Raw genomic sequence first — 25826 nt, forward strand, 5'->3', positions numbered from 1 at the left:
AGTGGTAATTGTATCACTACATTACTAGCTGCAGTCTATTTATAGTTGATTTACTACAGCTTTATAATGTGAAGAGTTATTGCAGTAGTATGTTATATTCATCTACAGTGCATGATGTAATTGTATCCAACACATTGTATTTCTCAAATATTTTTAGAGGTGAATGTAGTTTCAATTAGTACAGTGACCTAATACTACTGTGCCAACAATACACAAGTGACACAGTTATATTAAATAAAATAAGTATCAGTGTCAGCTGAGACCTTATGTTGTCCCTATTACTTTAGGTATGTCCATGCATCTAATATTATACCTCACCTGATGATTGAGTTATGGAGTTGACGTGGTTTGGAGCTGACAGCATTACGGAGCTGACTTGTGTTCTTGCTGTAGATACAGTATCACTGCCATATCTAAAGTGCCAGAGAAGGTCAGTGGTAACTCCTGCACCTGAACACCCTCCAGCTCCTTGGCTATTCTTAATGCCTGGGTTACGGGTCTGAACGAAGCAGCAATTTGCATTGTTGTGTCACATGACGAGCACCTGTTGTGGTATGTTTACTGGTGGACACTGTACACTCTGATGTCACGGAACTCTGACAGGGGAGAAATGACCTGTCGGGTTTGTTTACAGTCGTGGCCAAAGGTTTTGAGAATGACACAAATATACATTTTCACAAAGTCTGCTGCCTCAGTTTGTATGATGGCAATTTGCATATACTCCAGAATGTTATGAAGAGTGATCAGATGAATTGCAATTAACTGCAAAGTTCCTGTTTGCCATGCAAATGAACTGAATCCCCCAAAAACATTTCCACTGCATTTCAGCCCTGCCACAAAAGGACCAGCTGACATCATGTCAGTGATTCTCTCGTCAACACAGGTGTGAGTGTTGACGAGGAGAAGGCTGGAGATCACTCTGTCATGCTGATTGAGTTTGAATAACAGACTGGAAGCTTCAAAAGGAGGGTGGTGCTTGGAATCATTGTTCTTCCTCTGTCAACCATGGTTATCTGCAAGGAAACACGTGCCGTCATCATTGCTTTGCACAAAAAGGGCTTCACAGGCAAGGATATTGCTGCCAGTAAGATTGCACTTAAATCAACCATTTATCGGATCATCAAGAACTTCAAGGAGAGCGGTTACTTTTTTGTGAGAAGGCTTCAGGGCGCCCAAGAAAGTCCAGCAAGCGCCAGGACTGTATCCTAAAGTTGATTCAGCTGCGGGATCGGGGCACCACCAGTACAGAGCTTGCTCAGGAATGGTAGCAGGCAGGTGTGAGTGCATCTGCACGCACAGTGATGCGAAGACTTTTGGAGGATGGCCTGGTGTCAAGAAGGGCAGCAAAGAAGCCACTTCTCTCCAGGAAAAACATCAGGGACAGACTGATATTCTGCAAACGGTACAGGGATTGGACTGCTGAAGACTTGGGTAAAGTCATTTTCTCTCATGAATCCCCTTTCCGATTGTTTGGGGCATCCGGAAAAAAGCTTGTCCGGAGAAGACAAGGTGAGCGCTACCATCAGTCCTGTGTCATGCCAACAGTAAAGCATCCTGAGACCATTCATGTGGGGGGTTGCTTCTCAGCCAAGGGAGTGGGCTCACTCACAATTTTGCCTAAGAATACAGCCATGAATAAAGTACGGTACCAACACATCCTCCGAGAGCAACTTCTCCCAACCATCCAGGAACAGTTTGGTGACAAACAATGCCTTTTCCAGCATGATGGAGCACCTTGCCATAAGGCAAAAGTGATATCTAAGTGGCTCAGGGAACAAAACATCGATATTTTGTGTCCATGGCCAGGAAACTCCCCAGACCTTAATCCCATTGAGAACTTGTGGTTAATCCTCAAGAGGTGGGTGGACAAACAAAACCCCACAAATTCTGACATACTCCAAGCATTGATTATGCAAGAATGGGCTTCCATCAGTCAGGATGTGGCCCAGAAGTTGACAGCATGCCAGGGCGGATTGCAGAGGTCTTGAAAAAGAAGGGTCAACACTGCAAATATTGACTCTTTGCATCAACTTCATGTATGTCACGGGTGCCATCTTCGTATTCCCTGTCATAAATTACCCAAGGCGCAGCGTGCCGGTAGTGCCACATATTTTATTTGTGAATTTGAACAAAACAATAAACAGGTGAAACTGAAACAAACGTGACGTTCTGGGGCTGCTCACACACAGCTGCACAAAAACAAGATCCCACGAAAACACAGGAAAAAAACAGGCTGCCTAAGTATGGCTTCCAATCAGAGACAACGATAGACAGCTGCCTCTGATTGGAAACCATACCCGGCCAAAACATAGAAAACAAAACATAGAATGCCCACCCACCTATCACACCCTGGCCTAGCTAAACAGAGAAAACACAGCTCTCCTAGGTCAGAGCGTGACAATGTAATTGTCAATAAAAGCCTTTGACACTTATGAAATGCTTGCAATTATACTTCAGTATTCCATAGTAACATCTGACAAAAATATCTAAAGACACTGAAGCAGAAAACTTTGTGGAAATTAATATTTGTGTCATTCTCAAAACTTTTGGCCACGACTGTACACTGGCTGGTCACACTAGCATTGGGATATGCATTGGGTTAACGTGAATACAGTGGTGATTTCTTATGCCAACTTTTCTTTCAGCAGTTACACTGAAAATGCGTGGTGTGGAGTAGTATTGTAATGTATTGTTGTGCTGCCATCTAAGTCAATGATATCTTAATAGAGGTTCCATTTGGACTCATATCAATAAAGACATTTGACTTAAGACCAATGTTAATTTTTTTTAGATTTAGTATAGTCTTAGTCAGTTTGACTAAAATATAATTTAGTCTTGGTCACATTTTTGTCATTTGAATAATGATTTAGTGTAGTTATTGTCAAAATGACAAACAGTGGACCATTTTAGTCAACTAAATGGCCTTTCATTTAGTCACATCACATTCGTAAAACCTCATGAACCTATAGTAAACATAAATTACTGACTTCCATGTGCTCAAACATACATAGCCATGTCCTTCCAACATATTTTTCTGCATAACATCCTATTCTCTTCCCACCACAGAAATATGACAAACTGTCACGTCCTGACCAGCAGAGGGAGGTATTGTATCAGTTGTGGTCAGGATGTGGCAGGTTTTTTGTATGTTAAGGGTTTGTGTTGGGGATGGGACTCCCAATTGAAGGCAGGTGTGTTGAGTTGCCTTTGATTGGGAGTCCTATATAGAAGGGTGTGTTTTTCTTTGGGATTGTGGGTAGTTGTTTTTGCACTGCGTTTGTATAGCCTGTAAAACTGTTGCTGTCTTGCTTATTGTTTTTTCACCGTGGATGCTTTACTCTTTTTTGAATTAAACTATGAGTATCCACATTCCCGCTGCGCCTTGGTCCATTCCTGAAGACAGTTGTTACACAAACATATATAACAATACAGTGCCTTCATAAAATATTCACACCCCTTGACGTATTCCACATTTTGTGGTTAAAAATGTATGATATATATTTTCTCAACTATCTACACACAATAATGACACATTTTTCTGCAAATGTCACGACTTCCACCTCAGTCGGTTCCTCCCGTTGTTCGGGCGGCGCTCGGCGGTCGCCGGTCTTCTAGCCATCATCGATCCACTTTTCATTTTCCATTACTTTTGTCTTGTCTTCTCACACACCTGGTCTCAATTTCCCTCATTACATGTTGTGTATTTAACACTCTGTTCCCCCCATGTCTTTGTGCGGAATTGTTTATTGTAAGTGCATGTGCACGTTTTCTCTGGTGCGCGACGGGTTTTGTACCCATTTGTTTGTGGTTCTGGTTACCGGTGGTTTTATGAATTAAACTGCTCCGTTGATTACCAAGTTTTGCTCTCCTGCGCCTGACTTCCCTGCCACCAGTTACGCACTCCCTTACAAATGTAATCAAAATGAAATACATAATTTACTTAAGTATTCACTCCCCCGAGTCAAAACTTTGTAGAAACACCTTTGGCAGCAAATAAAAGTCTTTCTGGGTAAGTGTCACACTGTATAATGATAGGATACAAGCGCAGGAATACGTAATAGGGTTTTTTATTTCTCCACCCAAACAAAAGAGCGAGGTGTAACCCTCTAAATAATACACAGGACGAGACCCGTAAAACTAGTGCACAATAACACGTAGCATGGAGGCCGATACAACATAGCACAGGTACTCACAGAACCAATGGACATGGGACAAGATGGCGTCAGAGGATGGATGACATTTTACATGCTCGTAACCAATTGTTCTATTCTGTTTGTTTTTTGCATTGTTTGTTACTTATTTCGTACATAATGTTGCTGCTATCATCTCTTATGACAGAGAATAACTTTTGGACATCAGAACTGGGATTACTCACCGTGAACTTGAAGCTTTTTTCTTTAACGAGTCCGATGAGAAAGATGGACTGCTCTCCCAGGAACAGGCCCAGATCCCCGTCATTTGCGTGAAGAAAAGACAGAGGAAAAGAGGACGCAGATCAGGCTACCTTTTGAGAATTCGTAGGTGAGCGAGTAAACTCCCACTGCCATCAATTCTACTTGCAATCATTGGAAAATAAAAATGGATGATCTACGATTATCCTACCAACGGGACATTAAAAACTGTAATATCTTCTGTTTCACCGAGTCGTGGCTGAACGACGACACTGATAATATAGAGCTGGAGGGATTTTCAATGCACCGGCGAACAGAGAAGCTATGTCTGGTAAGACAAGGGGTGGGGGTATGTGTCTTTTTGTCAGTAACAGCTGGTGAGTGATGTCTAATATTAAAGAAGTCTCGAGCTATTGCTCGCCTGAGGTAGTGTGGCCTACAGTTTATCATAAGGGACTCTATCTACCAAGAGAGTTCTCATCTATATTATTCGTAGCCGTCTATTTACCACCACAGGCGGATGCTGGCACTAAGACCGCACTCAACCAACTCTATCAGGCCATAAAGCAAACAAGAAAATGCTCACCCAGAAGCGGTGCTCCTAGTGGCCGGGGACTTTAATGCAGGCAAACTTAAATCAGTTTTACCAAATTTTTACCAGCATGTCACATGTGCAACCAGAGGAATTATTATATCATTTTTTTTAAATTAAAATAAAACTCTAGACCATCTTTAACTCCACACACAGAGATGCATACAAAGCTCTCCCCTGCCCTCCATTTGGCAAATCTGACCATAATTCTATCCTCCAGATTCCTGCTTTCAAGCATAAATTAAAGTAGGAAGTACCAGTGAATCGCTCAATACGGAAGTGATCAGATCATCAAATCAAATGTATTTATATAGCCCTTCTTACATCAGCTGATATCACAAAGTGCTGTACAGAAACCCAGCCTAAAACCCCAAACAGCAAGCAATGCAGGTGTAGAAGCACGGTGGCTAGGAAAAACTCCCTAGAAAGGCCAAAACCTAGGAAGAAACCTAGAGAGGAACCAGGCTATGAGGGGTGGCCAGTCCTCTTCTGGCTGTGCCGGGTGGAGATTATAACAGCACATGGGCTAGATGTTCAAATGTTCATAAATGACCAGCATTGTCAAATAATAATAATCATAGTAGTTGTCGAGGGTGCAACAAGTCAGTAACACAAGAGTAAGTGTCAGTTGGCTTTTTCATAGCCGATCTTTGAGAGTATCTCTACCGCTCCTGCTGTCTCTAGAGAGTTGAAAACAGCAGGTCTGGGACAGGTAGCACGTCCGGTGAATAGGTCAGGGTTCCAGCAGGTCTGGGACAACAGGTCTGGGACAGGTAGCACGTCCGGTGAACAGGTCAGGGTTCCATAGCTGCAGGCAGAACAGTTGGAACTGGAGCAGCAGCACGGCCAGGTGAACTGGGGACAGCAAGGAGTCATCAAGCCAGGTAGTCCTGAGGCATGGTCCTAGGGCTCAGGTCCTCCGAGAGAGAGAAAGAAAGAAAAAGAGAGAATTAGAGAGAGCATATTTAAATTCACACAGGACACCGGAAAAGACAAGAGAAATACTCCAGATGTGACAGACTGACCCTAGCCCCCCGACACATAAACTACTGCAGCATAAATACTGGGGCTGAGACAGGATGGGTCAGGAGGGGTCAGGAGACACTGTGGCCCCAGATGACGCGGATGCTATGCTACAGGACTGTTTTGATAGCACAGACTGGAATATGTTCCTGGATTCATCCAATGGCATTGAGGTGTATACATCCTCAATCATCGGCTTCATCAATAAGTGCAATAAATGCATCAACGGCAAAGTCCCCACAGTGACCGTACGTACATATCCCAACCAGAAGCCATGGATTGCAAGCAACATCCGCATCGAGCGAAAGGCAGAGCTGCTGCTTTCAAGGAGTGCGACACTAATCTGAACGCCTATAAGAAATCTCGCTAGGCCCTCAGACGAACAATCAAAACAAGCAAAGCGTCAATACAGGATTAAGATTGAATCCTACTACACTGGCTCTGACGCTCATCGATGTGGCAGGGCTTGAAAACTATTATGGACTACAAAGGGAAACCCAGACACGAGCTGCCCAATGACGTGAGCCTACCAGACAAGCTAAATACCTTTTATGCTCGCTTTGAGGCAAGCAACACTGAAGCATGCACGAGAGCACCAGCTGTTCTGGATGACTGTGTGATAACACTCTCGGTAGCCGATGTGAGCAAGACCTTTAAACAGATCAACATTTACAAAGCTGCGGGGCCAGATGGATTACTAGGACGTGTACTCAAAGCATGCGTGGACCAACTGGTGTCTTCACTGACATTTTCAACCTCTCCCTGACTGAGTCTGTAATACCTACATGTTTCAAGCAGACCACCATAGTCCCTGTGCCCAAGGAAGCGAAGGTAACCTGCCTAAATGATTACCGCCGGTAGCTGTGAAGTGCTTTGAAAAGCTGGTCATGGCTCACATGAACAGCATCCTCCCGGATACCCTAGACCCACTCCAATTCGCATACCGCCCCAACGGATCCAAAATGACAATCGCACTCCACACTGCCCTTTCCCACCTGGACAATAGGAACACCTATGTGAGAATGCTGTTCATTGACTACAGCTCAGTGTTCAACACCATAGTGCCCACGAAGCTCATCACTAAGCTAAGGACCCTGGGACTAAACACCTCCCTCTGCAACTGGATCCTGGACTTCCTGACGGGCTGCCCCCAGGTGGTAAGGGTAGGCAACAGCACATCTGCCACACTGATCCTCAACACTGGGGCCCCTCAGGGGTGTGTACTTAGTCCCCTCCTGTAATTCCTGTTCACCCGTGACCTCATGGCAAAACACGATTCCAACAAAATCATTACGTTTGCTGATGACACAACAGTGGTAGGCCTGATCACCAACAACGATGAGACAGCCTATAGGGAGGAGGTCAGAGAACTGGCAGTGTGGTGCCAGTACAACAACCTCTCCCTCAATGTGAGCAAGACAAAGGAGTTGATCGTGGACTACAGGAAAAGGCAGAGTGAACAGGCCCCCATTAACATCAACAGGGCTGTAGTGGAGCGGGCCAAGAGTTTCAAGTTCCTTGGTGTCCACATCACCAACAATCTATCATGGTCCAAACACACCAAGACAGTCGTGAAGAGGGCACGACAAAACGTTTTCCCCCTCAGGAGACTGAAAAGATTTGGCATGGTTCCCCAGATCCTCAATTTTTGAGGATGTTTGTAAAAACTGTTTATTATCTATGCATAGTCACTTCACCCCTACCTACATGTACAAATTAACTCTAACCTGTACCCCCACACACTGACTCGGTACCTCCTGTATATAGCCTCGTTATTGTGTTCTTTTTATAATAGTTTATTTGACAAATATTCTTAACTCTTCTTGAACTGTACTGTTAGCTAAGGGCTTGTAAGTAAGCATTTCACGGTAAGATCTACACTTGTTGTATTCGGAGCATGTGACAAATAAAGTTTGATTTGACAAGGACAATGGGGAACAGAGGGCACCTATATACACATACTAATCAGGGGGAATAGGAACCAGGCGTACATAATGAGACAAGACAGTCCGGGGTTGGTGGTAATGAATCCAGTTCAGTGATGCCTAGAAGGCCGGTTACGTAGACCTCCGGAGCTGGTGAACGGAATGAGCAGCAGTACCGGGGGGATCCGTGACAGTACCCCCCTGACATGCTGCACTAGTAGCGGGATGACACCGGCCTTGGGGATGACCACAGGGACACGGTGCGGGTCGGTCAGGGCGCGGACTGTGGAAAATTCAGTGGTCAGCAAAGCGTCCAGGATGTCCACCGCAGGAAACCAGCACCGCTCCTCGGTGCCGTACCCCTCCCAATCACTGAGGTACTGGAGACGCCCCGCCCGACGCCTCGAATCCAGGACTTCACGGACCGAGTACGCCGGATCACCCTCGATGTCCAGAGGAGGAGCCGGGCATCACTTGGTCCAGCCTCAGCGAGGAGACCAGGCACCACTGGCCCGAGGAGAGACACATGAAAAGTCCTGTTAATGCAGTAATCAGCAGGGAGTTGCAAACGGTACGTTACCTCAATAACCCTCAATAACCCCCACAAACCGCGGGGTCAGCTTCTGGCATGGCAGGCGGAGGGGCAGGTTATGGGTGGAGAGCCAGACGTGGTTGCCTGCAGAGAAGACAGGCGGCTCACTGTGGTGGTGGTCGGCCTGTTCCTTGTGCTGATGCATGGCCTGCTGGAGACGAGTGTGTGCAGTGTTCCAGGTCTCCTCAGTGCGCCGAAACCACTCGTCCACCACAAGGGCCTCGGTCTGACTCGGATGCCAAGGTGCCAAGGCCTGCTGATACCCCAAGGTTAGTGGAGGAGTGTTCGAGGGAATTCTGCGCGTACTCAGCCCACTCCCTCGGCCGGTCCTGACAGTAACACAGGAACCTGACCAGTTCCTGATTTGACCCTCTTCACCTGCCCATTAGCTTGAGGACAGTACCCGGAGGTGAGACTGACCGTGACCCCCAGGCGTTCCATGAAAGCTTTCCATATACGTGAGGTGAACTGAGGGCCACGGTCTGACACAATGTCCTCCGGGATCCCATAGTGCCGGAAGACATGCGTAAAAAGAGCCTCCGTGATTTGCATGGCCGTCGTGAGCTCAGGAAGGAGGCAACAAGCTTTGGAAAACTGGTCCACAACGATGAGAACGGTGGTGTTCCCCTGGGAGGGGGGAAGGTCAGTGACAAAGTCCACCGAGAGGTGAGATGAGGGTCATTGTGTAACCGGCAAGGGAAGGCGCTCTCCATAAGGGAGGTGTCTGACTGGCCACAGATGGATCAGGAAGATACGTAAACTTGGGCATCCCTAGCCAAGGTGGGCAACCAGTACTTCTCTGTCAGGCAGGCGATGGTACGGCTTATCACAGATGACCCGACACAGGCGCCGTGTGTGCCCAGATAAGGAGGCGGTCTCGCACATCCGTGGGCACGTAGGCGTGGTTCTCCGGGCACTGTGCAGGTGCGGGTTCCGTGCGCAGGTTCTGCCGTATGTCGGCATCTACGTCCCACACCACTGGCGTGATGGTACGGGACGTAGGGATGATGGGGGTCTCCTCTCCCTGCCTCTCCTCTGTGTCATAGAGGCGAGACAGGGTGTCCGCCTTCATGTTCTTCGAGCCTGGCCTATAGGAAAGCGTGAATTGGAATCTGGCGAAGAATAGAGCCCACCTGGCCTGTCTCGGGTTTAGCCTCTTTGTTGCCCTGATGTACTCCAGGTTGCGGTGTTCCATCCACACCAGGAAAGGGTGTTTGGACCCCTCCAACCAGTGCCTCCAGAGCCTTCTTGACCACCAAGAGTTCCCAGGTCCCCTACGTCGTAGTTCCTCTGGGCGGGGCTCAGCTGCTTGGAGTAGAAGGCGCAGGGCCGCAGCTTGGGAGGGGTTTCCTATGCGCTGTCCCGACTCCTACTTCGGCGGCATCCACCTCGACGATGAAGGGAATTGAGGGGTCGGGATGTGCCAGTACGGGAGCAGTGGTGAAGTGTGCCTTCAGTGTCTCGAATGCCCTCTCCACCTCCGACCAACGAAGCCGCTGGGGACCTCCTCTCAGCAGGGTGGTAAGAGGCACGACAACCATGCTGAAGCCCCGGATGAACCTTTGGAAATAGGTGGCGAACCCCAGGAATTGTTGGACTGCTTTCACTGAGTTGTGGATGGGCCATGACCTGACTGCGCTGACACGTTGCTCCTCCATCTCCACCCCCTCCGTGGATTTGAGGTAGCCCAAAAAGGACAAGGACCGCTGGAAAAATAAAAATGTATCTTGTATAACATAGATCATGCTCCAACAGTCTTCCCAGCACAGACCTGACTAACGAGACATGCTGGGCGCGGTCAGGTGAATAGACCAGAATGTCATCTATATAAACAACTACGCCCCATCCCAGCATGTCCCGAAACACTTTGTTAATAAAGTTCTGGAAGACTGAAGGAGCATTAGACAGGCCAAAGGGCATTACGAGATACTAGATTGTAAGCGCTCCTCAAGTCCATTTTGGTGAAGTACCGCGCCCCGTGCATTTGTTCGATGATGGTTGGGATAAGGAGTAAAGGATAGCTGAATTAATGGTGGCTTTGTTCAGTGTTCGATAATCAAAGCAGGGGCGCAGTCCCCCATCTTTCTTTTTAACAAAAAATAAGCTTGAGGAGGCTGGTGATGTAGAGGGCCAGATAAAACCCTGCTGGAGGCTCTCCTGTATGTAGATCTCCATGGCCTCAGTCTCCACATAGGAGAGGGGATAGACATGTCCTCTCGGAAGGGCTGCGTCATACAGCAAGTCTCTAAGAGACTTCCACACCTGGATTTTGCAACATTTGCCCATTTATTCTTTTAAACATTATTCAAGCTCTGTGAAATTGGTTGTTGATCATTGCTTAGCAACCATTTTGAAGTCTTGCCATAGATTTTCGAGCAGATTTAAGTCAAAACCCTAACTCGGCTGTCTTCTTGGTAAGAAACTCCAGTGTAGATTTGGCCTTGTGTTTTAGGTTGTCCTGCTGAAAGGTGAATTAATCTCCCAGTGTCTGGTGGAAAGCAGACTGAACCAGTCCTTAATAATTACAAGCATACCCATAACATGATGCAGCCATGCTTGAAAATATGGAGAGTTGTACTCAGTAATGTGTTGTATTGTATTTGCCCAAAACATAACACTTTATATTCAGGAAAAAAAGTGAATTGCTTTGCCACATTTTTTTCAGTATTACTTCAGTGCCTTGTTGCAAAAAGGATGCATGTTCTGTACATGCATCCTTCTTTTGACTCTGTCAATTAGGTTAGTATTGTGGAGTAACTACAATGTTATTGATCTGCCCTCAGTTTTTTCCTATCACAGCCATTAAACTCGGTAACTGTTTTAAAGTCAACATTGGTCTCATGGTGAAATGCCTGAGTGGTTTCCTTCCTCTCCGACAACTGAGTTAGGAAGGACGCATGTATCTTTGTAGTGACTGGTTGCATTGATAAACCATCCAAAGTGTAATTAATAATTCACTATGCTCAAAGAGATAGTCAATGTCTGCTTTTTCAACAACAACAAAAAATGTGCCCTTTGTGGTTGGGTTTAAAATTCACTGCTCAACTGACAGACCTTCAAGATAATTGTATGTGTGTGGTACAGAGATGAGGCAGTCATTCAAAAACTCCTGAACTTATTTAGGCATGCCTTAACAAAGGGGTTGAATACCTATTGACTTAAGACATTTCAGCTTTTCATTTAAAATTAATTTGTAAACATTTCCAAAAACATAATTCCTATTTGACATTATGGGGTAGTGTGTAGACTGGTGACACAAAAATAGTTGGCTTAATGCCTAGGCTTAACGCGTCACTAACATCATCGTAAGTCTTGCCAATGACCCGATATCCACTTGGTTAAACATACTCAAACTGTTTGAATGACTGTCCTCATAGTCCAATAGGCAATGTTCTGTCTTTTATCCATGTAAATGTCATATTGAAAATGTTACCTACAGTCATGTAGAGTTTGAACCTGGGTATCTTGCGTGGCAAACGGCTGTGTTAGCCTGCTGAGATTGTCATGGTCGTCGTAAGGAGTGGACCAAAATGCAGCGGGTATATTGATCATCTTCTTATTTGATTAAAGAAAAAACACTTAAGCAAAACAAACGACGAAAACAGTCCAGTAAGGTGCACAGACTATACCGGAAACAACCACCCACAAAACACAAGTGAAACAAACCCCAACTAAATATGGCCTCCAATTAGAGGCACCGACAACCAGCTGACTCTAATTGGAGGTCCTACCAAAACCCCAACATAGAAATAGAAAAACTAGATAAACACATAGAAATAGAAAATGTAGAACATAAACCAAAAAACCCGAACCACACAAAACAAACACCCCCTGTCACGCCCTGACCAAACTACAATAACAAATAACCCCTTTTACTGGTCAGGACGTGACAGAGATAAAGTCCTAGGCATTAACTCGGTGAGCTAACACAAGCCTTCAGATCTCAGGCAACGTTACTCATCACGCAACTGTGGTTGGCCAAAACTACCTCAGTTACATACAGTAATTACACTAACCTGAGTAATAAGTGTAGGTGATTTTTTGTGAGGCATGTCCTGGGAACTCACCACTGCTTGTCATTCCATAGGTGGAAGAGGGGGGTCGTGCGTCCCTGGCCGGGGTTTGTGAGGGGGATGAGGTGGTGTCGCTGAATGGAGAACCCTGCGGTGACCTTTCCCTCCCAGAAGCTATTGCTCTGATTGACGCCTGCGTCGACCGCCTGCAATTACTGGTCAAAAGGTAACCCCAAAGGCTGGATTTTTCATTAACTACACCATGGTTTCTCAAACCAGGGTCTGCACATAATATCCAGAATGATATACCCCAAAATGTACTTAGCCTTTTGATTAGTTATCTTTTTTGGAAAAAATGACTGCCAAGTTAACACCACAACCTTGGGGTGCTACAGGTTTATCCAGGTTTATGTCAATGCTCTCATAACTTAATGCTGCATTGGTGTGATAAACTGGGCCATATACTACAAGGCATGTTTCAACACAGCACAACAAGCACTAGTGTATTATTTAAGTGATAATGGCAGAGAAGCCGGTGTTTGGAGGATATATTGACACAGGTGTTGTTAGGCCCGAGACTACAGTAAATTGAGGGCCGGCAAACAGTGCCAATATATCCTCCAAACACCGGCTTCGAGACACAAATCTAGGGTTGCTAGATTTGTCGTTCAGTCTTTTTGTTCTGTATCCAGTCGATCGTTCTAAATGTTCCATTGCCATATTGCCTGGCAAGGTTCTCATACCTTGCTTGTTAGCTAGAGAACTACGGCTAATTTAAAGTAACGTCAAAACGTGCAGCCAGAATAACAGCAAAGTAGCTGCATTTGCATTTGTTTAAGCTGTTTTCTAGTGACATTTATTTGGATACATCCATAACAATGAGCCAATGACTTCGCCTGGCATAGAAAATGTGCTCACTCGTCAGGACACTGTTGTTCAGAGGAGCTAGCCAATAACGCAGCTACAGTAACACAATCACTCCAAACTGAAGCTGGAAAGACTGCAAATTAGCTGTGTTTCATTTTACCTTTAATTTTTCTTTTGTATATATCCATAAAAATGATGCCAGCTGATTCATGATTTTGAATGGCTGAGAAACGTTGCCTGCCTGTCTCTCGTCCCGACACATTCATTGCCATGGGACAGCAGGAGGTCGAATTTGAATATTGAAACAATGCTGCAAATGTCAGAGAGAAAGACAGTAACATTTATACAAATCTCTGCTCTTGAAAATTAAATGTTACTCTTGAAGAAATGTGAGATAATGTCTAGATGCTTTTAATAGTGGGGATCAAGTTTATAAGTTGCCTGGCTGGGATGATGAGACAGTGGATTGCATTTTAACGACAACTTGTGGAATAGACACCGGCTGGAATGCAGTTTTAACCAATCAGCATTCAGGATTAGACCCAACCATTGTAAAATTCATGTACACGGTTGAGTGGCCTCGAACATGGTGGCCGGACGGACAGATAGTGGTTCATTGGTAAGTGCGTTGACCTTTGAGTGTCTTGGCTTCTGACGAACCAGCTGTTGCAGATTTGTGTGCACGCTCAACAAGCAGCTTTTAAACAGTTACTCAGTCGGGCTCACACACCGTGCGCGTCTGGTGTGCCATCGGATATTTGTGCCGATGCCTATATTTAAGGGAACACATACAGTGAGCTCCAAAAGTATTGGGACAGTGACACATTTGTTGTTGTTTTGGCTCTGTACTCCAGCACTTTGGATTTGAAATGATACAATGCAGTCAAAGTGCAAACTGTCAGCTTTCCTTTGAGGGTATTTTCATATCAGGTGAACCGTTTAGAAATGACAGCACTTTTTGTACATAGTCCCCTCACTTTAGGGGACCAAAAGTATTGGGACATACTCACTTACACAAGTGTCCAAAACATTATGAACACCTGCTCTTTCCATAGAATAGACGGACCAGGTGAATCCAAGTGAAAGATATAATCCCTTTTTAAATCCACTTCTCGGTCCTCGGGACCCCACAGGGTGCACTTTTTGTTTTTTGCCCTAACTTTCTCACTCATCATTTTTCACGATTCATTCAGGAATATCCGTAATCATGTTAGCATCCACATTAATGTAGAAGTGTTTAGAAACATAGTCTATTCTTATTTTCAATACAAGTGACTCCAAAATGACACAATACATGTTTTACCATTATAAACTGGGTGGTTCGAGCCCTGAATTCTGATTGGCTGACAGCTGTGGTATATCAGACCATATACCACTGGTGTGACAAAACATCACATTTTTTACTGCCATTATTATGTTGGGAACCCATTTATAATAGCAATAAGGCACCTCAGGGGTTTGTGATATATGGCCAATATACCATGGCTAAGGGCTGTGTCGAGGTACTCCTCGTTGCGTCGTGCTTAAGAACAGCCCTTAGCCGTGGTATATTGGTCATATACCAAACCTCCTCAGGCCTTATTGCTTAATTCATTTATATTGGACACAATATAATCTGAAACACAACCAAAGCAAACAGCAAATGCATCCTACAAGTTTGTACAGTCACAAGCTTAAATGTAGTCGTTGCGTGCTAGTAATATGTGACCAAATACTTAACTTTTACTACTTTAATACACATACAGTTGAAGTTGGAGGTTGGAGTAATTAAAACTCATTTTTCAACCACTCCACAAATTTCTTGTTAACAAACTATAGTTTTGGCAAGTTGGTTAGGACATCTATTTTGTGCATGACACAAGTAATTTTTCCAACAATTGTTTACAGACAGATTATTTCACTTATAATTCACTATCACAATTCCAGTGGGTCAGAAGTTTACATACACTAAGTTGACTGTGCCTTTAAACAGCTTAGAAAATTCAAGAAAATTATGTCATGGCTTTAGAAGCTTCTGATAGGCTAATTGACATCATTTGAGTCAATTGGAGGTGTACATGTGGATGTATTTCAAGGCCTACCTTCAAACTCAGTGCCTCTTTGCTTGACATCATGGGAAAGTCAAAAGAAATCAGCCAAAACCTCAGAAAAAAATGTGTAGACCTGTAGCAATTTTCAAATGCCTGAAGGTACAACGTTCATCTGTACAAACAATAGTACGCAAGCATAAACACCATGGGACCACGCAGCCGTTGTACCGCTCAGGAAGGAGACGTGTTCCTTCTCCTAGAGATGAATGTACTTTGGTGCAAATCAATGCCAGAACAACAGCAAAGGACCTTGTGAAGATGCTGGAGGAAACAGGTACAAAAGTATCTATATCCACAGTAAAACGAGTCCTATATCGACATAACCTGAAAGGCCGCTCAGCAAGGAAGAAGCCACTGGTCCAAAACTGCCATAAAAAAGCAAGACTACGGTTTGCAACTGCACATGGGTACAAAGATCGTACTTTTTGGAGAAATGTCCTCTGGTCTGATGAAACAAAAATAGAGCTGTTTGGCCATAATGACCATCATTATGTTTGGAGGAAAAAGTGGGAGGCTTGCAAGCCAAAGAACACCATCCCAACCATGAAGCACGGGGGTGGCAGAATCATGTTGTGGGGGTGCTTTCCTGCAGGAGAGACTGGTGCACATCACAAAATAGATGGTATCATAAGGAGGGAAAATTATGTGGATGTATTGAAGCAACATCTCAAGACATCAGTCAGGAAGTTAAAGCTTGGTCGCAAATGGGTCTTCCAAAAGGACATTGACCCCAAGCATACTTCCAAAGTTGTGGCAAAATGTCTTAAGGACAACAAAGTTAAGGTATTGGAGCGGCCATCACAAAGCCCTGACCTCAATCCTATAGAAAATTTGTTGGCAGAACTGAAAAATTGTGTGCGAGCAAGGAAGCCTACAAACCTGACTCCGTTACACCAGCTCTGTCAGGAGGAATGGGCCAAAATTCACCCAACTTATTGTGGGAAGCTTGTGGAAGGCTACCCGAAATGTTTGACCGACGATAAACAGTTTAAAGGCAATGCTACCAAATACTAATTGAGTGTATGTACATTTCTGACCCACTGGGAATGTGATGAAAGAAATAAAAGCTGAAATAAATCATTGTCTCTACTATTATTCTGACATTTCACATTGTTAAAATAAAGTGGTGATCCTAACTGACCTAAGATAGGAAATTGTTACTAGGATTAAATGTCAGGAATTGTGAAAAACCAAGTTAAGTGTATTTGGCTAAGGTATATGTAAACTTCCGACTTCAACTGTAAGTGAATTTGTCCCAATTCCTTTGGTCCCCTAAAATGGGGGGACTATGTACAAAAAGTGCTGTAGTTTCTAAACGGTTCACTCGATATGGATGGAAATACCTTCAAGTTAAAGCGGATAGTCTGCACTTTTCATAGTCAAAGTATTATTTCAAGGAGTACAGAGCTGAAACAACAACAACAAAAATATGTCACTGTCGCAATACTTTTGAAGCTCACTGTAAATCAGCTGGCGAGCACACAGTCCCTTTGAAAGTGGATTATGTTACACTATCGTAGCCTGCTGTCTTATTTCTTATCCCCATATCTGCAAAGCACTCTTTGACGTCAACAGACTAGATGGGTGAAAATAAATATGGTGGCAATTGTCTCTTGTGACAGATGAAACACAGACCAGCACACATTCAAGATTTGGTTCTGGGTGCCAAGATTATGCCACTTTACGGGTGGTACTAATCCGGAATGCAGATTTTTTTCTAACCACATTCCAACCAGTGTCTATTTCACAAGTTGCCAAAAGCTAAATAAATCTATGACGTTAAAATGCCTATTTACTCTGTTCCATCTGAGTGCACAATCCACTGTCTCATCAGCCCAGCTAAGCAATTTATAAACTTGATCTCCACTATAAAAAGCATCTAGACATTATCTCACATTTCTTTTAGACCAACATTTAGTTTTCAACAGCAGACATTTGTATAAATCTTGCTGTCTGTCTCTCCGACATTTGCAACGGCTGTCCCATAGTAATGAACATGTTGGGAGTTTGGACGAGACAGACAGGCAGGCAGTGTTTCTCAGCCAGTCGAAATCATGAATCACCATAATTTTTATAGATTCATACATAGAACTATCAATAGAAAACAAAATGAAACGAAGTTCAGCTTGTTTGCAGTCTTTCCAGCTTCAGTTTGAAGTGATTGTGTTAGCTGTCTTGTTGGCTAGCTCCTCTGAACGACAGTGTCTGACGAGAGAGAGTACATTTTCTATGCCAGGTGAAATCGTGCCTCATTAGCTCATTGTTATGTATGTATCCAAATAAATGTCACTAGAAAACAGCATAAACAAATGCAAATGCAGCTACTTTTCTTATTCTGGCTGCACTGTTTGACGTGACTGTCAGTTAGCCATAGTTGGCTAGCTAGCAACGGTGGCAATTTTAGCATGTAAAGAAAGTGGGATGCATGCCAGCAAAGCCACAACACAACACTAAACAATACATTAATTGCACTATAATGGTGACAAATGGTGCCCACAAACTGGCCTACATTAAGCTGTCCCAACATCTTACCACTGCTACACCTGGCTATCAGCGGAGCCTTGTCTGGCAGCAAAACAGTTCATTCAGCCTCATTTACTGCCTTTTAAAAAACATAGCTGATATGGCTGACTTGCTTAAACAAATGTGGTTTCTAATGACAATTGAGATGTACAAACTATGGCATAAGGGGACGACAAGCAGATAAGAGGCAATCCGTAATTTCGATTAAGACATTAATGAGTGAGCTAGGACGGACGTAGTCAATATAACTATTTGTTTAGCACTTTTGAAATGTACAGCGACTGAATTCAGAGCATGGGCCATTCTTACAGTGTTCTCCCTGTACACCAAGTCAGAACCGTAGGGTAAAAATACCAAATTATTAGGGTGAGGCATATGGGCTACTTACTACACAACATACACTTAGTATTAATTTCTTAGCTACAGTATACATATCTCCCATGCATATTACATCAAGTCTGGCATTCTCTGGATTTATGGTGCTTTCAAAACAACTGGGAACTCTGAAAAAAACAATGTCGAATCATGATGACGTTATTGATCTTCAGGTCGTAGCTCTAGAAAGAGGCCGGATTTACAATTCCGAGTTGGATGACTGATCAAAACTTATTTTCCCAGTCGGAGCTTGTTTATTCCCGACTTCCCAGTTGTCTTGAACTCACTGAAGTCAAGTTTTCGCAGTTCCGAGTTAACAGTTTTGAGCGTGGCACAAATCAGGCTTCATTGACAGCATAGCCAATGATGAATGTTTATCATTTTAAACTTGGAAAAGAGCCCCTTAATCCCAGATTTGGGACCACACAGCCACTCTACTGAATAGCAGGCTAGTGATTGCTTTGAGATGCTTGCAGTTAGCCACTGTCACTGATTCCTTCCAAACCACTCATTGTTGAATATGCGATTTCCAACTTGTTGTGTAATGTTAAGTCCAATGGCCGATGAGCACTGATATGTTTTATCTATAATTTCTCTTCATTATTTCTCTTCGTATGACAATGATTAAAAAGGATTTGCCAGTAGATTGTCGACTAGATTCATGATGATGACTGCTAGCTAAGATTTTGAAAGTAGGATGTTGACATGATCAGTCCAATCAAAGCTACTGTACATATAACGTGATTTGACATCATTTTATCTGTGGCCAATGACCTTGAGCCTTCTTGGATGGGCACTTCTAATGTAAATGTATGGCAGCACCCAAGGGGCTAGAATTTTCTAGCTCTACCCTTAGACATGGCGGTGACGTAGTGTCCCCATGAGTGACAGAACACTGAGCCAATCACGGCGCAACACTCCGTATTTTCTGCTGGCTTGCCCCACCACCACAGAAAGCACTGAGCTAGGCTGAAATACCTGCATTTTGGAGCTGCCTTACTCAAGAAAACAAAAATGTTTGTATGCGGATTTATTTATTAAATATATTTTTTTACATTGTTTGCAAACTGATTTGTGACACGTATTAATGCCAAAACAACATGCAAAATAGGCTCTGCCCCACCTGCTCTGAATGACGGGTCGCCATTGGCTAGCAAGCAAGGAATAAGAACTTTGCCAGCCAGTATGGCAATGGACTATTTAGATCGAATGATACAGAACAAAAAGACTAAGCGACTGGGTAGCGTCTCTGGCAACCGAACCGATAGAACGAACGACCAGCCGGCTTGGGTAGCAACTGTAAATTTGTGTCGGGACTATATCTTGTGGAAGGATGAAACAGTATGAATAAATTCATCAAAATAACGAATTAAAATATGTCAATCATTATTTGAGTATGTTGGTAACCCGTTGCATAAAAGTGATAATGCCCTGTTTGGAGGATATATTGGCACATATCCTATATCCTTTGCCATACTGGCTGGCAAAGTTCTTATCCCTTGCTTGCTAGCCAGTGGCTACTCGTCACTCCAAAAAGTTCTGGGACACTGTAAAGTCCATAGAGAATAAGAGCACCTCCTCCCAACTGCCCACTGCACTGAGGCTAGGAAACACTGTCACCACCGATAAATCCACAATAATTGAGAATTTCAATAAGCATTTTTCTACGGCTGGCCATGCTTTCCAGCTGGCTACCCCTACCCCGGTCAACAGCCCTGCACCCCCCATCGCAACTTGCCCAAGCTTCCCCCATTTCTCCTTCACCCAAATCCAGATAGCTGATGTTCTGAAAGAGCTGCAAAATCTGGACCCCTACAAATCAGCCGGGCTAGACAATCTGGACCCTCTCTTTCTAAAATTATCCGCCGAAATTGTTGCAACCCCTATTATTGCCTGTTCAACCTCTTTTTCGTATCGTTTGAGATCCCCAAAGATTGTAAAGCTTCCGCGGTCATCCCCCCCTTCAAAGGGGGAGACACTCTAGACCCAAACTGCCACAGACCTATATCTCTCCTACCCTGCCTTTCTAAAGTCTTCGAAGCCAAGTTAACAAACAGATCACCGACCATTTCGAATCCCACCGTACCTTCTCTGCTATGTAATCTGGTTTCCGAGCTGGTCAGCCACGCTCAAGGTCATAAACGATATCATAACCGCCATCGATAAGAGACAATAATGTGCAGCTGTATTCATCGACCTGGCCAAGGCTTTCGAATCTGTCAAACACCACATTCTTATTGGCAGACTCAACAGCCTTGGTTTCTCAAATGACTGCCTTGCCTGGTTCACCAACTACTTCTCAGACAGAGTTCAGTGAGTCAAATCGGAGGGCCTGTTGTCTGGACCTCTGGCAGTCTCTGTGGGGGTGCCACAGGGTTCAATTCTCGGGCTGACTATTTTCTCTGTATACATCAATGATGTCGCTCTTGCTGCTGGTGATTCTCTGATCCACCTCTACGCAGACAACACCATTCTGTATACTTCTGGCCCTTCTTTGGACACTGTGTTAACTAACCTCCAGACAGGCTTCAATGCCATACAACTCTCCTTCCGTGGCCTCCAACTGCTCTTAAATGCAAGTAAAACTAAATGCATGCTCTTCAACCGATCGCTGCTCACACCTTCCCGCACGTCCAGCATCACTACTCTGGACAGTTCTGACTTAGAATATGTGGACAACTACAAATACCTAGGTGTCTGGTTAGACTGTAAACTCTCCTTCCAGACTCACATTAAGCATCTCCAATCCAAAATGAAATCTAGAATCGGCTTCCTATTTCGCAACAAAGCATCCTTCACTCATGCTGCCAAACATACCCTCGTAAAACTGACTATCCTACCGATCCTTGACTTCGGCGATGTCATTTACAAAATAGCCTCCAACACTCTACTCAGCAAATTGGATACAGTCTATCACAGTGCCATCTGTTTTGTCACCAAAGCCCCATATACTACCCACCACTGCGACCTGTATGCTCTCGTTGGCTGGCCCTCGCTTCATATTCGTCGCCAAACCCACTGGCTCCAGGTAATCTATAAATCTGCTATGGTGACCAGCTCACTGGTCACCATAGCAGCACCTACCCGTAGCATGCGCTCCAGCAGGTATATTTCACTGGTCACCCCCAAAGCTAATTCCTCCTTTGGCACCTTTTCTTCTAGTTCTCTGCTGCCAATGACTGGAACGAACTGCAAAAATCACTGAAGCTGGAGACTCGTATCTCCCTCACTAGCTTTAAGCACCAGCTGTCAGAGCAGCTCACAGATCACTGCACCTGTACATAGCCCATCCAACTACCTCATCCCCATACTGTTATATATTTTATTTATTTTGCTCCTTTGCACCCCAGTATCTCTACGTGCACACTCATCTTCTGCACATCTATCACTCCAGTGTTTAATTGCTATATTGTAATTATTTTGCCACTATGGCCTATTTATTGCCTTATTTCCCTTATTCTACCTCATTTGCACACACTGTATATAGACTCTTTCTATTGTATTATTGACTGTATGTTTGTTTATTCCATGTGTAACTCTGTGTTGTTGTTGTTTGTGTCGCACTGCTTTGCTTTATCTTGGCCTTGTCTCAGTTGTAAATGAGAACTTGTTCTCAACTAGCCTACCTGGTTAAATAAAGGTTAAATAAAAATAAATTCAATTCTATTCAGGGCAGGTGGGGCAGAGCCTGTTTTGTGTGTTATTTTGGTATTAATACGTGCCAATATATCCTCCAAACACCGGCTTCAAGTGCATTATCACTTAATTAAATATGTTTGGTCACATCTCTCACCACCTTCCCTTTTGGTTGCTAGGTTCTAATTGACTCCAATGCAATAATTGTAGACACAACGAAATACTGCATTCCTCTATGACGCTGAAAGGGGAAATGAAGTGGGGCCCAATTGAAATGTGATTACCTTCCACTTCAGTGCTTCACTCCAGTCATTTAACATGAGGGACGGAGATTGAGTTTGCTTGATTATGGTGACCACTTGAGGGGCCAGTGGTGGATGAGATGGCTTTAGTTAACACAAACGTCAAGTGCTCTGGTGCGCAGCACAATATTCAACGATATTACATATTGGAAATCTAGGTAATCAAATCATGAGATCAAAAAAACATGTTTTGTTTTAAATGAGATGTTTTATGCCAGTCCCCAGATAACCTTTTGGCTGTGTCTTCAAGGGAAAAGGAAACATACATATTATCTATCTATCTATCTATCTATCTATCTATCTATCTATCTATCTATCTATCTATCTATCTATCTATCTATCTATCTATCTATCTATCTATCTATCTATCTATCTATCTATCTATCTATCTATCTATCTATCTATCTATCTATCTATCTATCTATCTATCTATCTATCTATCTATCTATCTATCTATCTATCTATCTATCTATCTATCTATCTATCTATCTATCTATCTATCTATCTATCTATCTATCTATCTATCTATCTATCTATCTATCTATCTATCTATCTATCTATCTATCTATCTATCTATCTATCTATCTATCTATCTATCTATCTATCTATCTATCTATCCCATACCAAACCATACTCTTATTATGCACAGTCTAAACACTTGTAAATTTAAAGTGATTTTCATTGAACTATTTATTGTATGATGTGTTATGCTCCTTACTCTCCGTCCCCCCCCCCCCCCCCCCCGTCCCCCCTCTGCTCATACAGATGCTGCGCACTAACCCCCAAGGCATTTAATTCAGAGGAGACCTACTTTGGCACAAGGGAGTCCTCTGGTGAGGCTTTGGAAAGCACCAACCTCCGCATCCTGTCCCTTGGCAGGTCCCAACCACCCAGAGAGCTCTACATCGTTGAGTCCCAGGATGAGGCCTACTACCGGGAGACAGAGAGTGACACTGAGGCCGCCAGAGGGACCCATCTGGTCCATACCCAGCTCTGCGTGCCCGCACCTGGGGAGTGCAGCGGCCCAGAGTCCCAGTTACTCGGAGGGGGAGGGGACGGAGGTCAAGCGGGACCCCAGGGAGGGGGTTTCTCCCCAGGGGCAATGGTGGAGCTCCAGTTGTCCCTCTCTGAACACACCCTGGAGGATCCTGTCTGCACCTCCCTGGGGAGTGCTCTTGGAATAGAGGGGGAGATCCAGGCGAGAGAGGCCCTCCAGAACAAGGCCCTCCTCCATACCACCACCCACTCGCTCTACGTCTGTGGCCCAGCTAGGGAGCCCCTGAGTCAGCATGGAGTGGTGGAGATCACCCTGCAGCATCCTGCAGCCGGAAGGGGTTCTCCACGTCTGGTAGAGGGTGCCATTGGGGCCAGTGGAAATGTTGGTGGAGCCCCCAGGGAGGAAGGAGCAGGGCAAAGACAGGGAGCTCCTGCCTCCTTCACTGTCTCCTTCGGAATTCCCAAAGAGGGTGCCGAGCCGGCAGAGGAGCCAGACTCGGATTCGGAGGAGGACCTTGGGAAACCCAACAAGCACCGGGCCAGGCACGCCAGTGAGTACTCTATGCCTGTTTCCACTGTTACTACTGCTTTGTGTGTGTATTTATGAGGGTCAAATTACTGTTATTTATGAGGGTCAAATTACTTATAGGGTGCACCGACTCAGACCTAATAGCAGACTGACATAGTGTAGCACTGCTGTGAACTGCATTTGTCAACTCAACTCTGGGAGGCATGTGTGCATTCCTTAGCCCGGTGCCCTGTTGCACACAAAAATGTGGCCCCGAAAATAGTAGATGCTCTTTCTTACTTGGGAGGGGTTTTGTTTGGATTGAAGCAGAGAGGTCCAGTTCAAGCCTGAATAGTATCCAGTTTGTAGTATCCAAGATCACTGAGGGCAGGACTGTGGCAATATAATTGGTAGAGATAGAGAATGATCGTGTTTAAAAAAAATATATAAATGTTTTCCTCTAGCTTAGAATAGGGGCTTGATGAGGATGTGTCTTTCAGGGCGATAAATATGACATTTAATTGAACGCCAGCGCGTTGATGATGCCTGCAGAAGTGCTCTTTGACGGACACCAGCATGTGCTGCACTAGCCCGTTACCCGATCCTTTAAAACCGTATGTCTTAGCCCGCGCCGTAAAGCGAGCTTCGCTCACCACTCCCAGTCTTCCTCCACCTTGAGGTTAGTCGTACTGAGGGAAATAAAAATGTAAGGATGGGTACTTTTTTAAATCACCGCTTTTTATGTTTGTGTATGTGTGTGTAGGGTTGGTGCTGTTAAAGAGTGTGTGGACATGACTGTCGTCGCCTCGGGTTTAGGTGACAGATCCGAGAGTGGACTTACAGATAAGGAGTGGGAAAGGTGCTTGGGTGCTGGTGAATGCACTCCCGTCCCACAGACTATTTTTAATTCATTTTATCTCTTCTATGCTCTGCCATTGGCTCAAACTATGGGGACCACCCATTTGAATAGGCTTTCACAGCTTTGTTAATATCGTGTATTATCGAGGAACAAACTAGGAGGATATTAGACAGTTGGTCAGAGAATTAGGTAATTGCTTTTTGTGTTGATTTAATAGAGATTTTGTAGATTGAATGATCAAATCTGTGATAAGTATCGGCACTGAGGTAAAGGGCTTTAAAGGACTTTTTGTTGGGCTATAGATAACCAAGTATAAGATCAGGACCAGGAAAATAGTGAATGAATGAGTGAATGAATGGATTAGATTTAGCTCTTATGTATGTTTATGGAAATGTGTAGGTTATTGCTTGCATTTATGTCATTTGAGGGATTTCTACAAATGTGTTTTTGCTTGAAAAAAAGATTCCGGTTTTCAATATAATGGGTTGAATACAATTGTCTGCTATGATATTTAACGCTGCTTTTAATATACTATCTAATAGCATGGTGTGATTTAAGTTTGAGGTTTGGCCGAATTTCTGCTGTTTTTCATGTCTGCCATTTAAAGAGTGATTGTTTATATGAGTGAAATATCAGTGAAAGTAATTAGTGAGTGGTTGCTTTAATGTATTAAGATATGTTTTCACAATGTCATTAGGGTGGACATGCAGTGTTAAGATGTATTCAAGATTATCATAAGACTTTTGAACATGTGGTTGCATTGCAGGCCTGCTGGTATCTGAAAACAGTGTAACTTGGTGTGGCAAACACTTTCCGATGCATGTTCATCCATATGGAATGATTTGTGGTCGTCTCAATTAGACCCAAGCTATTAATAACCATTATATGCAGTTCAATTAAATAGGCCACAAGAAGCAAACATTTGAAATATCCCTCCCTCCCTCCCTCCCTCCCTCCCTCCCTCCCTCCCTCCCTCCCTCCCTCCCTCCCTCCCTCCCTCCCTCCCTCCCTCCCTCCCTCCCTCCCTCCCTCCCTCCCTCCCTTCCTTCCTTCCTTCCTTCCTTCCTTCCTTCCTTCCTTCCTTCCTTCCTTCCTTCCTTCCTTCCTTCCTTCCTTCCTTCCTTCCTTCCTTCC

General features: G+C 44.3%; 1 protein-coding gene across 2 annotated transcripts in view; it reads left to right on the top strand.

Annotated features, from left to right (window-relative positions):
• LOC106577618 (uncharacterized) overlaps positions 1-25826 on the top strand; it is a 71387-nt gene that overhangs the window by 26392 nt on the left and 19169 nt on the right. For both annotated transcript variants that reach the window (XM_082965120.1, XM_082965119.1), the window contains exons 2-3: positions 12611-12762; positions 23095-23876. In XM_082965120.1, the coding sequence (XP_082821246.1) occupies positions 12611-12762; positions 23095-23876 (934 nt within the window). The remainder of the gene's footprint in view (positions 1-12610; positions 12763-23094; positions 23877-25826) is intronic.

This window comes from Salmo salar, chromosome 18 (genome assembly GCF_965601325.2).
Source record: "Salmo salar chromosome 18, fSalSal1, whole genome shotgun sequence".
Lineage (NCBI taxonomy): Eukaryota > Metazoa > Chordata > Actinopteri > Salmoniformes > Salmonidae > Salmo > Salmo salar.